At 48.7% G+C, this 13,611-nt stretch overlaps 8 protein-coding genes across 8 annotated transcripts; 3 read left to right on the forward strand and 5 right to left on the reverse strand.

Annotated features, from left to right (window-relative positions):
* Positions 1–1,165: 1,165 nt before the first annotated feature.
* Positions 1,166–2,250, reverse strand: N7506_002266 (carbon-nitrogen hydrolase family protein; the record flags this gene model as incomplete). The annotated part of the gene is made up of 3 exons (XM_056951562.1): positions 1,166–1,536; positions 1,587–2,026; positions 2,081–2,250. 3 exons carry the CDS (start codon positions 2,248–2,250, stop codon positions 1,166–1,168), a joined length of 981 nt encoding a protein of 326 aa, XP_056817477.1.
* A 790-nt stretch (positions 2,251–3,040) lies between these two features.
* On the forward strand, positions 3,041–4,030 carry N7506_002267 (phenylacetaldoxime dehydratase family protein; the record flags this gene model as incomplete). The annotated part of the gene is made up of 1 exon (XM_056951563.1): positions 3,041–4,030. The coding sequence occupies one exon, from the start codon at positions 3,041–3,043 to the stop codon at positions 4,028–4,030; it is 990 nt and encodes a 329-aa protein (XP_056817478.1).
* A 125-nt stretch (positions 4,031–4,155) lies between these two features.
* Positions 4,156–4,494, forward strand: N7506_002268 (uncharacterized protein; the record flags this gene model as incomplete). The annotated part of the gene is made up of 2 exons (XM_056951564.1): positions 4,156–4,237; positions 4,283–4,494. The coding sequence occupies 2 exons, from the start codon at positions 4,156–4,158 to the stop codon at positions 4,492–4,494; spliced, it is 294 nt and encodes a 97-aa protein (XP_056817479.1).
* A 510-nt stretch (positions 4,495–5,004) lies between these two features.
* N7506_002269 (fungal specific transcription factor domain-containing protein) lies at positions 5,005–6,719 on the reverse strand (the record flags this gene model as incomplete). Its single annotated transcript, XM_056951565.1, has 4 exons — positions 5,005–5,287; positions 5,351–5,893; positions 5,942–6,103; positions 6,160–6,719. The coding sequence occupies 4 exons, from the start codon at positions 6,717–6,719 to the stop codon at positions 5,005–5,007; spliced, it is 1,548 nt and encodes a 515-aa protein (XP_056817480.1).
* A 1,211-nt stretch (positions 6,720–7,930) lies between these two features.
* N7506_002270 (uncharacterized protein) lies at positions 7,931–8,260 on the reverse strand (the record flags this gene model as incomplete). Its single annotated transcript, XM_056951566.1, has 1 exon — positions 7,931–8,260. One exon carries the CDS (start codon positions 8,258–8,260, stop codon positions 7,931–7,933), a length of 330 nt encoding a protein of 109 aa, XP_056817481.1.
* Positions 8,261–8,289: 29 nt separating this feature from the next.
* On the reverse strand, positions 8,290–11,009 carry N7506_002271 (putative beta-galactosidase; the record flags this gene model as incomplete). Its single annotated transcript, XM_056951567.1, has 3 exons — positions 8,290–8,899; positions 8,954–10,361; positions 10,421–11,009. 3 exons carry the CDS (start codon positions 11,007–11,009, stop codon positions 8,290–8,292), a joined length of 2,607 nt encoding a protein of 868 aa, XP_056817482.1.
* Positions 11,010–11,131: 122 nt separating this feature from the next.
* Positions 11,132–11,497, reverse strand: N7506_002272 (uncharacterized protein; the record flags this gene model as incomplete). Its single annotated transcript, XM_056951568.1, has 1 exon — positions 11,132–11,497. One exon carries the CDS (start codon positions 11,495–11,497, stop codon positions 11,132–11,134), a length of 366 nt encoding a protein of 121 aa, XP_056817483.1.
* Positions 11,498–11,657: 160 nt separating this feature from the next.
* N7506_002273 (uncharacterized protein) lies at positions 11,658–13,272 on the forward strand (the record flags this gene model as incomplete). Its single annotated transcript, XM_056951569.1, has 2 exons — positions 11,658–12,642; positions 12,695–13,272. The coding sequence occupies 2 exons, from the start codon at positions 11,658–11,660 to the stop codon at positions 13,270–13,272; spliced, it is 1,563 nt and encodes a 520-aa protein (XP_056817484.1).
* Positions 13,273–13,611: the final 339 nt, after the last annotated feature.

Here is a 13,611-nt window from a genome sequence, read left to right on the forward strand (position 1 = left end):
ATAGGCGGTAAATTGATGCTCTTGGTTGATGTTCTCGAAAAACTGGCAAGCAAAGTCGTAAATGCGATCACTGTCCCCACAGATTGAAAGTATCTGTGGGGGAATATGACAATTGGTCGAAGATGTCTCATCTTCGGAAATATCCGTATACATCTCCCCTTCTGTATCTTGAATAGGAACCGCATCTGCGAGGTTTGTTCTCCACATCATAACACTCATCTCTTCCATTGCTGTGTTAGATTGTTGTATTGAGTCCTCGTCAGGAGTCACGTCCTCCAAAAAGAAGTATGCAGGGTCATTTCGAGGTTCAGCTGATGCCGAGGGACTATCGTTTTCAACTTCAACTGGCTTTGAATGGTTCTCGGATTCTTTGTGGCTTTGAAGAGCTAATAATGCTTGCACTTGGTTCTCCAGAGACTTGACGTAGCTTTCGTCCCAGTATTTCCGTCTGCCAGTAAGGTTAGCATTGTTGTGGTGACCTCAAGAATGGAAATACCTGCTTTCGAGGCTTCTTTTCCGTTATATATTGACAATCCTTGCGGGATTTCTCGCAGGTAGAGCACTGTGGCTGAGCTCCATCGCACTTCAAGAGGATGTTAGCCTTAGAACGGGGTTATTCTTATGGATGTATTAGGACTGACTCGACGTTTCGATGCCCGGCATTGTTCACAGGCAAAAGCATTCAGCTTTCCATTGTGGCTTGACATGGTGCCATGATCAAAGCTTATGCAAGGTCGTCGTTGTGGAAGGACGGGAGTTCATACGTCGACAGATAAGAAGTCTTGGCGCGTACAGAGCGGCAATGATTCCGCGCGTTCCGCACCGCCCGCGCCTTCTGTCTTCTCCGCCTCGTCCGCGGTAGTCGCACTGTCCGCGCTGTCTGCGCCCCTTTATCTTATGGTGGTCTACTCCGTATCGGTTCGTGGGTTTCAAAAAGCCGATGGGAAATTGTAGGACATTACTCCGTATGAATAAGGACAGTAAGGACAAGTCATATGAAAAAGGAGGACGGTCTTTGTTTACACCCTGAGAATGCAGGCATCACTCTCACCCCTTTTGGGCTTTATCACTGCATTTATCTTCCTTGATACATCGATGCCCAGGTAACTGCTTTTTGAACAAAACACCTTGTAATCAATTTCTCTTCAGTAATTCTCTATATTATTCACTCTTCCGCTGTGGTGACAACAAGATCTTCATTCGGTTGAACCATCTTCTTCACCTTCTTGCAGACATTGAGCCACATGAGATCCGGGCGACTGTAATGACCGGTGGCATCTGCAAATAGCTTGGTTGCCACGATTTGGTCCATGTCAAGATCAGCATAAACAATTCCCTCGGAGGTGGGATCCAATGGCTCTGTCAGCCTCCTTCCATCAGGACCAAACACTGCCGAAGTGCCTCCCCCTGGTGAATTCATCAGAACTCCTCCCTTGGTGTCCATGGCTTGCACTCCTTTCTCGGTTAATACCGCCGTGCAGTGCAAAACAAAGCTCTGCGACTCTATGGCGTATGTCTGTGACAGGCTGTGGCATCCTGCAGAATGTAAGTAACGTGGAATGTGATTTATCCAAGTGGCTCCTTACCTTCAGCAGACATCGACCATAGATCGGACTTTCCGGTGTGGGGTGTAAGGCTGGGCCATGCTGACACATGTATTTCTTCTCTCTGCGAGATCATGAAGTATTTCAGCAAAGGCTGGATGTGTTCCCAGCAGGAAAGTGCTCCAACGCGCGCGAAGGGGAGTTCCACCACACCATTGAAACATTCTCCCGACGCGTCTCCAAAGATAGTTCTTTCCATGTGAGTAGGCTTCATCTTCCGCCTGTGCGATTTGATTTCTCCGTCGCTACCTATAATCACTTGCGCGATATAGACCGAATTGTTATCATGCTCAGAAAAGCCCAGTGACACGGCAATCGAGTTACTGTTGGCGCATGCTTTAATCTGATCCATCTCCGGGGAGTCAAGTGCAATGCTATTCTTGATGTACGCCACATTGAGCCCGACATCCAGAAAACGACTCCTAGCGAATCACTCGTCAGCAAGACTCCAGATCACATTTGATACATCTACTTACCAGATCCAGCAAGGATATCCCGGTATCCAACACTCTGGGAATGCAATCAACTCAGCGCCGCTTTGAGCAGCCTCCGTAATCAGAGTACAGGTTTTCGCCACGCCGGCAGCCAAATCTAGCCACGCTGGCTCGGCTTGAGTAACAGCGACACGAATTGTTTTAGAAGACATAGTATAACACCCCGAATTCCTTGGAGGTATGAAGATGAAGAATATATGAAATCGTGCAGCAAAGATTTATACTCCGTACCTAACATGCCTTTATACTTCCCCACTTCGACTTCTCCGCACTCGCCCGCCGATCAATCTGCGGAGCCTAAACCTCCGCAACCAAATTGAGTATTCGCTATCTCGGAATCATCCATCTATCTTTCCCATTTTGTGACAATCTGCCTAGAAAACGAAATTCTTATCTCGCTCTTTCGGCCAATCGGCTGCAATCAAATATCAGCAGATGTGTCCAACCCCACAAACCTTGGAGCCCCAAAGTGGCCAACGTAGTACGTAGTATAGAACACGAAGGTCAGTTTCAAAACTCGCGCCCCAGCATTAGCCTCCTATAAGTATAATCTCCTTTTCTAAACTACTAGCTCTGTCTTCTTGAGGTAATGCTATTTTGGTCTATTCGATGGTACTGCACAAGTATTTGACCTCTAGGCATCACTTCCAGGCATGACCGCCTATTATAGTTGTAAACCAGGCCTCACGCCGTAGATCCAATTACTTTAAGAAAACCGAGCCAGTAATGTAGAAAGAGAAATTGTACCCGTAGGTGGCTTATGCTCCGGTGCGACTTTCAAAATGAGCCTCCGCATTGACAATCTGCTTTACGTATTAGATAGCCTATTCTGCGGAGACTATAAGCTCCGCACATCTGGGCACATAAAACATGGCTATCATACGAACTGTCGAGTGTGCTTATCAGTCTCACTGTTTCATCTCCAACCCTCTCAAAGACACGATGTGGACTGTGAAATTTCCCGATGACAAGCCTTTTGTTTATTCCATTTTTGGGATCCAATATCCCACCGGACAGCCCAATGAAGAGCAATCAGATCTTAAAACCCGATTCAATGATTTGATCACCGGACACCCCGACCACGTCGACCGATTGATACAAGATGGCTGTGCATCGATTGCTGGCGGAAGAACACATATCTGGTTAGCCTACTGGAAGTCAAATGCGCAGTATGAATCCTGGTGGAATCAGAAAGAAGTTGTTCATTTTTGGAACACTCTGTCAGCCGGGTCCGGCATGTGGAGGGAGATCCTGAAACCCTCCCCTCGTCGAACCCAGTATGGAACCAACCAATTGTCCAAAACAGGGATGGGTCACTTGGGCGACCGGGCCTCTCTCGGTGAACATGCCGGATACTGGGGCTGCTATCGGCAACGCATGGCGGATGCGGCCACCGACAAGTTTGCAACAGACTCGGGCTCTGTTTGTCCTCACATGGCATCCAAGAACGACTCTGATCGCGTACATTTCACGGAATTTCCAGAGAACTTGTGCTTTGTAGTTGAAGGCCAGGATCATTCTGCTCTCACGGCCGACGAGCGCGCGTACTGGTTTGACAATTTCGATAGCTCCGTCAATGAATGGATTTCGGACCTTGTCAAGTCAGGACCTGAAGCTGGAATCCTCGATGCCAGGCTCTGTTATGAGCCTGAAAGTGGTACATTCCGTGAATCCGAGCCCAGGGCGATGAATTATAATAAAAAAGTTCAACTGTTCTTTTTTAGGGATCTCGGCCACATGGAGCGGATTGGGCGTCTCCATAAAGGTCACGCTGACTTGAGGAGACGATTCCTTGAGTCTTATGGACCTGGTGGAGCGATGGAGAATGGAAAGATTTGTTTGTGGGTTGAGACTTCGGTCTTGAAAGCGGATGAGGTTGAATGTGAATATGTTGGCTGCGTTCAAGGCACTGGTTTCATGTCGAAGGGTTAATACCCGTGCTACACCAGAGCAGAAAATACCAGAAAACTTCAAACAGCACCCCAGAGCAGAGAGAAAAGATTGTCCCCTCTCCAAATCCTATAATAAGAAGCTTGCAAGTGTCTCACACTCACGCGATGTCCATGCCAAGAACCGCCCCCACGTTAAATCGTCTGTTTGAACCTCAACTTCACCCAACACATATCGTGAGATCCTATGGTAAGTCTTCTTTGAGCGTTCGCTGTATAAGGCTGATTTTGGTAGGTGAAAATACTCGGTTCCACCCTCCAGCCTTGAAGATGTTGAGCTGGATGAAATCCCTCTTCGGCTACAAGGCCTTGCCGAATGAGGACGAATCCCCACAAGATGACGAGAAACCAAAGCGGAGTAGATCGCACAAGCGATCACATAGCAAACGGGTTCGAGACCGCGAACGCGAGCTACGCCGTGAATATACTGGACAGAAGGGTGATTGAAAGAAGTTCATCACGAGAGGGGCGCGGCCGCTATGCCTGGTGCTTGTTGATGGCGTTCCATATTTGGTTTGAAACTTTGCGGAATCATATGTTCGTTATTTGAATAATTTTCACTATGGGTTTGCTCAACTCGGACTGTTCCTAAAGGCTGCAGTGGTATTTACTCTAACCTGTATCATGAACTACTGAAATGGCCTTGCGGTTTGAAGAGATGCCTTCCCCATATTGGATCCCATGCATGGATTTAAATCGTGGACCTACGATTAAACAGTCATGGTTAGGATCTAGATTCAATTTTGGGAGGAAACACAAAATGATATCTCATTTTGTTGCGCTTTGCTTTGTTCAAAATTTTATAATATCATCTGGTTCCCTTAGGAGATCTCGTCTTTGCTTGTTTCACATATTGACCAAGCTTTGTTTTCTGAAAGAAAGATTGCTATTCCCACCCAATCCTCAGATGTAGAGATGAATGTGCTTTGGGGGTGAGCTCAAGTTTCAGACAGCTGTTTATCCATGGAACACCCGAGTTGCATGGGGAGAAAGCGTTTGCTCTTCCTCAGCAGAGGGATTCAAGTCTGCGACTTTGCTTTCAAAAAATTCATGGGCATTCAATATCAGTCTCAGTGCCTTCTCAACACCAGGAGAGATACAAGAGGCATGTATTGTCATCCATCGCTGTAATTGTGACTTCAAGTGAGGACCCAGTTCCAGCAAAGCAAGATTTCGGAGGTGTACAGTCAGTTGGGGGTGACAAAAGCCACCCATCACTGTCAACATCGCCGTCGCGAGTCTAGAGCGGCCATAAAATTAGAAAGTTCTCAGCGCAACAACCAATTTTCAATCGGGGACCCACGAAAGAGAGCATGGCCAAGTATCGACCATGACGGTGTATGGCACGTGCTTGAAGTGCCTTAATTTGAACAGGCAAGTATCAAGAGCCACTCGGCATCCATCAAACACGCGTTGATTAGTGTGGAGGTTCCATGATGGATTAGCAAGTGCCCATTCTAGATACGGACGATAGATCACGCTGCGGCAACTGAGGTACCACTGTCTCAAGTACTCGCTATTTGGATCATCGGCGGGATTCCCATCATCCGGAAATTGTAAACTTGATGGAAGTGTCTGGTACCAGTCTTGCAATTGCCTTGCTAGCTCCTGGTTCACAGAAGGGAAATGATTTGAGTTAATTTGAAGGCCGATATCTCGATCGTAAAGCATGTAGTGGGCTCGGTTTAAAAGGCGTCGAAGTGCTATTGATGCGAGCAGATAGAAAGTTGACTTTTCTTCTTCTTCGATTGATTCATGTGAATGAAACTTGCCCGGGAGTGAGATTATTGATTCAATCTCAGCATTGCAGTTTTGTGGAAGTGAGGGCAGCTCGGAGATATAGTTGCTGTAGCGGATCAGTAGAAATTTCAGTGGCTGATTAGGGTATGCTTACCTTTCTAAGACAAAGCAAGACCAGAATATTCGGGTAATGTGTTCTCTATCATCTCGCTCCGGGTTGTCGAAAGGACAGGATAGTAGGAAACGGCAGCGAGTTGCTGCGCTATTCACGTAAGACCACGTTTGAAGTGGTCTTTGTAGGAAAGAGAAGTAGAGGCTAGATGGTGGTCAGTCTGGAGTTGTGTGATTCCACAGGAAGGTAGATGGCCCTACCCAGTCAGCAAGAGGCATTGACAAGCTTCAACGCTCATATCAATGTGAGCCAAGTGAAGCATTTTCATTGCGGCGGTGAACCATGACGCTCCTTGTAATTTGAGCTGTTGAGACTCAGTTTCGGGCATTTCTTCATTCACCACAGAGGCTCCAACGCAGCTCAAGGCCATGACCAATAAAGCCAAACACGACTGGCAACTTGGCTCCAAGCTCTCTTGGTATATTCGCATCTCCACAGACTTGAGGTCACCCAAGCTCATGGTGGGGAACCAGAAATTGTAAGTCTGTTGAAATATATTCACCATGGCTTTTATTTCTGATAGCCCCAGGCTGGGAAATATGGCGTAGAGATTGCTTCGTAAAGGTGTGCGCCCATACTCGAGTGACAGAAATGAGGTCTCCGTCTCATTCAAGATCGAAGGATGGTCAAGAAAGACAGACCACTTCAAAAGCGACTCTGCCGATGAGAGATGCCCCGAGGACAGCACGGCACTTTCGGTCGGGTCTCGGATCGTGCACCCGCCAGGCTGATGGCGAGTATCCTGAGAATTTGAGGTCATTGTTGAGACCGGTGATGTCGTGTTTATTTGCCCAGTGCATGTTGCATTCGATCCCGAGCCAGTAGCCTAGAATCATCAGTAAGAAGCAACCCTGGGAGTTGGGCCACTGTCAACGTACGACCATGCTTCTTAGTTCTTCGATGGAAGCTTCCATTCGCAACACTGTGTCCAGTATCATTTCGCTCTTGCCTCTTCTGTTTGTGTATCAATATTGAATCATCCGTCAGTGATGGGCTTTCTTCTATCTTACGAGATGGCATCTGTCCCGTATAAACACGCTTGGTTTAAGCTTGTGCAGGGCCCACATGGATCCCGAGCATCACATCTATCAATTATGTCAAAAAGTTGCAATTGATGAATCGCGCAAGCTAGCACTCACCTTGTTTTGCGTTGGCGGCATGAATCGCACTGTGAGCGAGTGGTTAGTTAGTTTGGTGTTCTACCTCCCGGGCGAGGGTTGAAAACGAACTGCTCGAGCCGCCCTAAATCTCTTCATATTGAGCCGTTATACTTTCAGACTCCTTTTGAATATCAAAGTAATTGACTAAACGAGCAGCGACCGGGAGATCTCAAGGCAAGACAGCAAAAACATGGACGTGAGGTACTCTCCCGAAATCTCGTCCCAACGGGTAAGAAACCAAATTTACACGTGACTCTTTTGGATGCCAATTTTATAGTTGTCCATCACTTCGCTTTACATTGTTCCATATATGGTGAATATCAAGATTAATTGAGCGGCTGGTGTATCTATCTCTACGACTATCGTCAAATTTCCCAGGGTTGTTCCAAGCAAAATCTTCCAAGATCGCCTAAGAACGGATTCTCGCATGTTATTACGCACTGAAGTAACGGACAATTAATTAGACGAGCATGTTTCCGAAGGTCCAGGTACGATCTAAGCTATCTAATATCTCAAGCGAAACCTCGGGATCCATGGATGTTTCTCTCATGAATTGAAGTCTGGGATGCAAATATTCTGGTCATGTGGAGAGCAAAGTTCAATTCAATCTTTAATCTATTAAGAAACAGGCTCTAGCAACATGCTGAGGGCAATATCTTGCACCTTTACCAAATGCTCTTCCATGGGTCCCGGGCCACAGGCTGCAGTGCCTACACCAGCAACTTGATCATCCAACCTCACAAACAATGCATCGTCTTCAACAAGATCGCAAGGGTGCCGCGCCGCCTCAATAGCTTCATCAGAGTGACGGCTAGCCTTCCAGCTCAAGCTTCCTGTCCCCCCCGCTGACTACTGTAGGCTCTTGTGGACTTGCGCGGAAGCCTGTGCCATTAGGAGCACGAAGTTCCACCCACGCAGTGTCTGTGCGGTTTCCATTCTCCTGTGGAATATCATAGACAGTCTCGAGGCCCGCGATGGCATTATTCCAAAGACCAAACGACTGGGCCGCCTTCTTATCTGGGTAAGATTCACCAGGGCCCAGTCCGAGCCAGTGGGCAGCCTGTAGCTTGGAGTTCGCTCGGAGATTCAGGCCAACTCGTGGGACAGTTTTGGGCGCCGTGCCGGTAGGCTTCAAGCTCATGTTTATTGCCAAGGAGCCATTGGGCTTGATTATGTATCGTGCGAAGCATTTCCATCCCCAAGAGAGCACTGGGGGGAGAGGAACGTCTCGCTCTCAATGCAGACACCGCCATCTTCGGTGGAGGACGTGTCAAACGACCGAAGTTGGTTTGTGAGACTGTTGACTCCAAATCTTTTCCAATATGGTGCTGCTGAGGGAACATCATTATCTGTTGGAGGACGCCAAAATCCAGGGATCATAGCAATCCCTGTTGCTGTATCCGGCTCGAGAATGGTTATGGCATTGTGAGTCCATTTCTTGAGATGTCCGCGAACTCGATCAAACTCGAATTTCCAGTTTGCGCCGCTTACCGAAACAACTGTTTTAGTTGATTTGGTCGAGACAGTACTGTGAGTGTCGTCTGTAGAAATTGCGATGATGGCTGGAACGCTTCCAGTTGGCTTTGATACCAACGCCTGAGTCCAAGCGACCGTGGATTTCCCTTGGCTCCACTCAACCTTTTCTCTTTGCGCCAATTCAATGGTCAAATAAGTTGGATGAGCGTCATTTTGGAACAGCTCTACGGGCAAGGGTATCTCGGTAGATTGACCGCAGGGGATAACGGGCAGCTCTAGCTGCCCAGTAGCCAAAACACTAGACCTGTGGCAATTGATTAGCTCTGTGTTCATCAGATGCCAAAACTCTTCAACTTACTCTTTGCCAAATGCTTCAAGCTTGTATGAAGCCTGGAGGTGGTTCAAGTCCGAAAAGTCGTACCGGTTCTTCAATACCAGGTTTTGTCCCTGCACCTCCAGCTTCACCGGCTCCAATACCTTTTTGAGCTCCAGCAAACCTGGTAAAGGCTCATGGACACTGTTCAGTAGACCATCCATCACGAATGTTCCATCATTTGGATAATCATCAAAGTCACCACCGTAGGCATAGAAACTGTCCTTTCCGTTGGCGCCTTCAACGTATAGACCATGGTTGGCCCATTCCCAGATGAAGCCACCCTGCAAGCGGGGAATTTCATCAAAGCATTTCTCGTAATCAGCAAGGAGACCAGGTCCATTACCCATGGCATGAGCATATTCACAAAGAATGATCGGCTTGTCAAACTTGCCATCGACGACGCCCTCACTGGCCGCCAGAGATCGAAGTCGATTGATCTCAGGGTACATGTAACTGAACATGTCGGTTGTCTCTGCATCAACATCGCCTTCGTAGTGGACCAAGCGAGTGTTGTCAAAGTCTCGAGCGTACTCCACCATAGAACGGTGGCATGTGCCGAAGAAAGCCTCATTTCCCATTGACCAGATGATGACACTGGTATGGTTCTTGTCACGCTGCATAAGGGAGTGAACTCGGTCAACGTAGGCTTCCCGCCAGACAGGGTTATCCGAGGTGTGAACAGCACACTTAGGGAAGGTCATGGCCTTGCGTTCCTCGTAGCCCAATGTCTCGTCCATGTCCATTGGGCGTGCAACAGCATCATAGAAGCCATGGCATTCCAGATCGGCTTCGTCAATGACCCAGAAACCCAGCTCGTCGGCCATGTCCAGAAGTCGAGCATCTGGGGGATAATGGCTACAACGCAGGGCGTTGATATTGTGGGCTTTCATGAGCAGCAAATCCTTCCTCATAAAATCCAACGGCACGGCACGGCCCAAGTGAGGGTGGTGGTCATGTCTGTTGACTCCACGAAGCCGGATGGCCTTTCCGTTCACCGTGATGAGACCTTCCTTGCGCTCCACTTTGCGGAAACCAATGCACTGGGTTCTTTTGAACGTCTTGTTGGGTCCAGGCGTGGTCAAAACCATCTCAACATTATACAGATAAGGCCGCTCGGCAGTCCATTTCTTGGGATTTGTGACAGGCAGGCTCAAATCAACCTTAGAGGCTGTAGACTCTACACTGCGCTCCGTAGAAGCAATGATCTGACTCTGGCCCTCAACTGACTCAATCAAGTTCAGTGCAAGAGTGCCATTTTCGGAAACTTGGTAGTCAATCGTTGCAAGGAGTGTAGCGTCGGTGTATTGCGAATCGAGATCCGTACGAATGAACCAGTCATTCAGGCGATCTTTTGCGGGCAATGCGATCAAGTTCACATCTCGGAAGATTCCTGTTCCCAAAAAGTTAGCTTTCTTTTATTCTTTCCGTTTATCTCAGCCTGGAACATACCCGATAGCCACCACTGATCCTGATCTTCGATATAAGTCGCGTCCGACCACTGATACACTCTGACAAACACCTCGTTCTCGCCAGCCTGCAAAAATGGGGTAACGTCAAACTCGGATGGGTTTCTGCTCCCTTGCGCATACCCGATCAGAGACTTGTTCACCCAGACATGGTATGCGCTATCGACGCCATCAAATCGTAGTCGAACCTCCATCTCATCGGCTTTCCATTCAGCCGGCACTGTGAACTTCCGACGGTATGTGCCGGTTGGGTTCTCTGTTGGGACGAAAGGCGGGCACACAGGAATTGGGAATTGCGTGTTGGTATAATTCGGCTTTCCCCAACCCTGCAACTGCCAATGACCTGGAACGTTGATACTGGACCACTCCTCAGAATCTCCCTCGCTAGGCTCTGGCGCCTCCGGGGGCGAACGCGCCATGTTGAATTCCCAGGCGCCATTGAGAAGGATGGATGTGGAGGGGATGTCGTAGGAACGCGCGGGGAGTGTGTTTCTTCGAAAAACCGCGGGATTCATGAAATCAGGTCGCTCGGCATCTGCCTGAAGCGACATCTCTTCTACCTGAGAACCCATGGTGAATTGAGAATTCCGCGGGGATGAATTCGACGGCGGAAAAGAGTTGAAGTCGAACCACCCCGGGGTTCTTTATACCCGCATACTCGAAAAACGCATGGTGGGACGCGACGCGGTACAATCTACCCCTCCAAAATGACCTCACCCCATCGCATTGGGGTGAATCCCCTCCCATCAGCGCCGGGGGTATCGGTGCCGGAGAGTGTGGGGTGGTTTTTGCGGAGGTGACAACGGAGACTAGCACGGCGTGTCAACCAATGAGCATCACCGGGGCTACCGGCACCGGGGCTATCGGAGCCGCGAAGATTTAGCTCCTCGAATTTCCGTTGACTTTGCCTTTCTTCAATGCAGACTACGCGAACTAGAGTGCATCGGATGCTTGGTGCCTTGAATCTGCCGTCGGACTCGACAATTTCGCCCGCAAGACAAGTTGCCGAGACCCACCTTGGCCCGAATTGTCTAGCTTCCCCAGATTGAGACCTGACCATGATCAGGAGAGTGATGCCGAGCCATAATGCGGAGAGAAGAAGTTTTGCGGAGTATTAAATCTACGATTCTCCCCGTCCAGTTTCCGCTGGAGTGTCTTTATCTACCTTTCCTTTTCTATCTTGAGGCTGTCCAGCCTTAAAACTTGCTCTTGCTTTGAATATGGACATCGACAAAGAGCCCGTCGGTAGTCTCCATGTGGAGGCTACCACAAAAGATGTGGCTACTGCAAAGAAGTTGGATCATCAGGTGCTAGAGCATGAAATGACTCTGCGGACAGCTCTGATCAACTACCGCAAAGCAATGCTTTACTGTCTGTTCTTCTGCTTCTCGGCCATCCTTTGGGGCTATGATATGCAGGTTAGCGGTGGTCTTCTCGCTGCCCCCGAGTTCCGCGCAGTCTTCGGCTACACTCAGCCCGATGGCACCACCATTCTGCCAGCAAGATGGCAGGCAGCTTTCAACATGATCGCGACAGTGGGTGGAATGATTGGAAGCTTGCTGTGTGGCCCCATCTCCCCTTACGTAGGCCGGAAGATCAGTTTAGTGATTGCCTGTGTCATCTCCAGCGGCTCCATCTTCTTGCAGTTCTTCGCCTTCTCCCGAGGTGTGCTTCTCGCTGGAAAGCTGGTGAACGGAATTTCCCTCGGCATGTTCCTTGTCACTGCATGTGCCTACTGCTCCGAGGCATGCCCAGTGGTGCTTCGTGGTATCACGATTGCAATGGTGAATTTGTTCGTCGTCATTGGGCAGCTGCTTGGAAACTGCCTGATTCGCGCTTTCGGTGCTCGGACAGATACATTTGCCTACAGAATTCCCTTCGCCTTCCAATGGTGTTTCCCTGCTATTCTTCTCTGTGGAGTCTGGTTTTGCCCTGAATCTCCATACTGGTACGTGCAACGGGGCAGACATGCTGAGGCCAAGAAGTCCCTCGAGCGTTTCCAAACCGGTGGGAGTGTCGATTCCTGGCTCGTTGAAATCCAGGAGACGGTCCGCATGGAACAAGAATACGCTAGCTCTGCTGGCTATCTGGATTGCTTCCGAGGAGTTGATCTCCGTCGAACTATGATCGTCATCGCTGTCTGGACTATCAACTCTTTCAGCGGTGTCAACTTCGTGCTCAGCTACTCAACCTATTTCTTCCAAAGTAAGCTTTCTCCGGCCGATTATCTCCCTCCCACTAACAAGTATTTCTATAGTTGCCGGTCTCCCTACCTCTCGATCCTTTGACATGGGCGTCGGTGTGACCGCCGTTGGAGTCGTCGGCAACATCTGCTCATGGTGGGTAATCAACACAATCGGTCGCAGATCTCTATTCCCCGGCATGATTGCTCTCACCATCATCGTGTTCGTCATCGGTATTCTCGACGTCGTACCAAATTACAACCATTCTATTGCTTGGGGCCAGTCCGCATTGATCATCATCTGGAACTTCTTCTACGATCTTACCCTTGGTCCTCTCGGGTACGTCATCTGTGGAGAGATGTCCTCTACTCGTCTCCGCTCGTATGGCGTGAGTATAGGTTTCTTCACACAAAATTTCTGGACTCTCATTATGACTATCATTGTGCCTTATATGATTAATCCTGATGAGGGAGATCTCCGCGGCAAGACAGGATTCATCTTTGGTGGTTTCTCTGTCATCGCGTGTATTTGGACCTACTTCTGCTTGCCAGAGACGAAGGGGAGGACCTTTGAGGAGCTGGATCATATGTTTGAACAGAAGATTCCTGCGCGGAAGTTTGCTACATTTGACCGAAGCGAACATGGAGCGTAAGCTCCTGAAAGCTCGAAATTTTTGTATATAGTTCATCAGTATAAAGGAACGTTCATTTTTCCTCCATTGATTGTACTTTCGTCTCAACCCTAAAATTCCCGAGGCCGTGGTTCACCAAACATAGGTGCTTCAGGGCTTGTGAAAGAGATCCATGGGGCTTGCCATAGCGCGAAACCCGCCGAGGTAATGCCCGGGTAGGTGGGTATCGCCAACCCCGGGCCTGGGTGGAACCTTTACCTAGACAGTCGTTCGTTCATCCATGGTTTACAAGGCTACATCGATATGGTGTACAAGGTTTACAGATGCAAAAGGTTGAACAAAAAATAATCTAGATTTGTA

The sequence above is a fragment of the Penicillium brevicompactum genome (genome assembly GCF_028827555.1).
Source record: "Penicillium brevicompactum strain IBT 35665 chromosome Unknown utg000001l_segment0_segment0, whole genome shotgun sequence".
NCBI lineage: Eukaryota > Fungi > Ascomycota > Eurotiomycetes > Eurotiales > Aspergillaceae > Penicillium > Penicillium brevicompactum.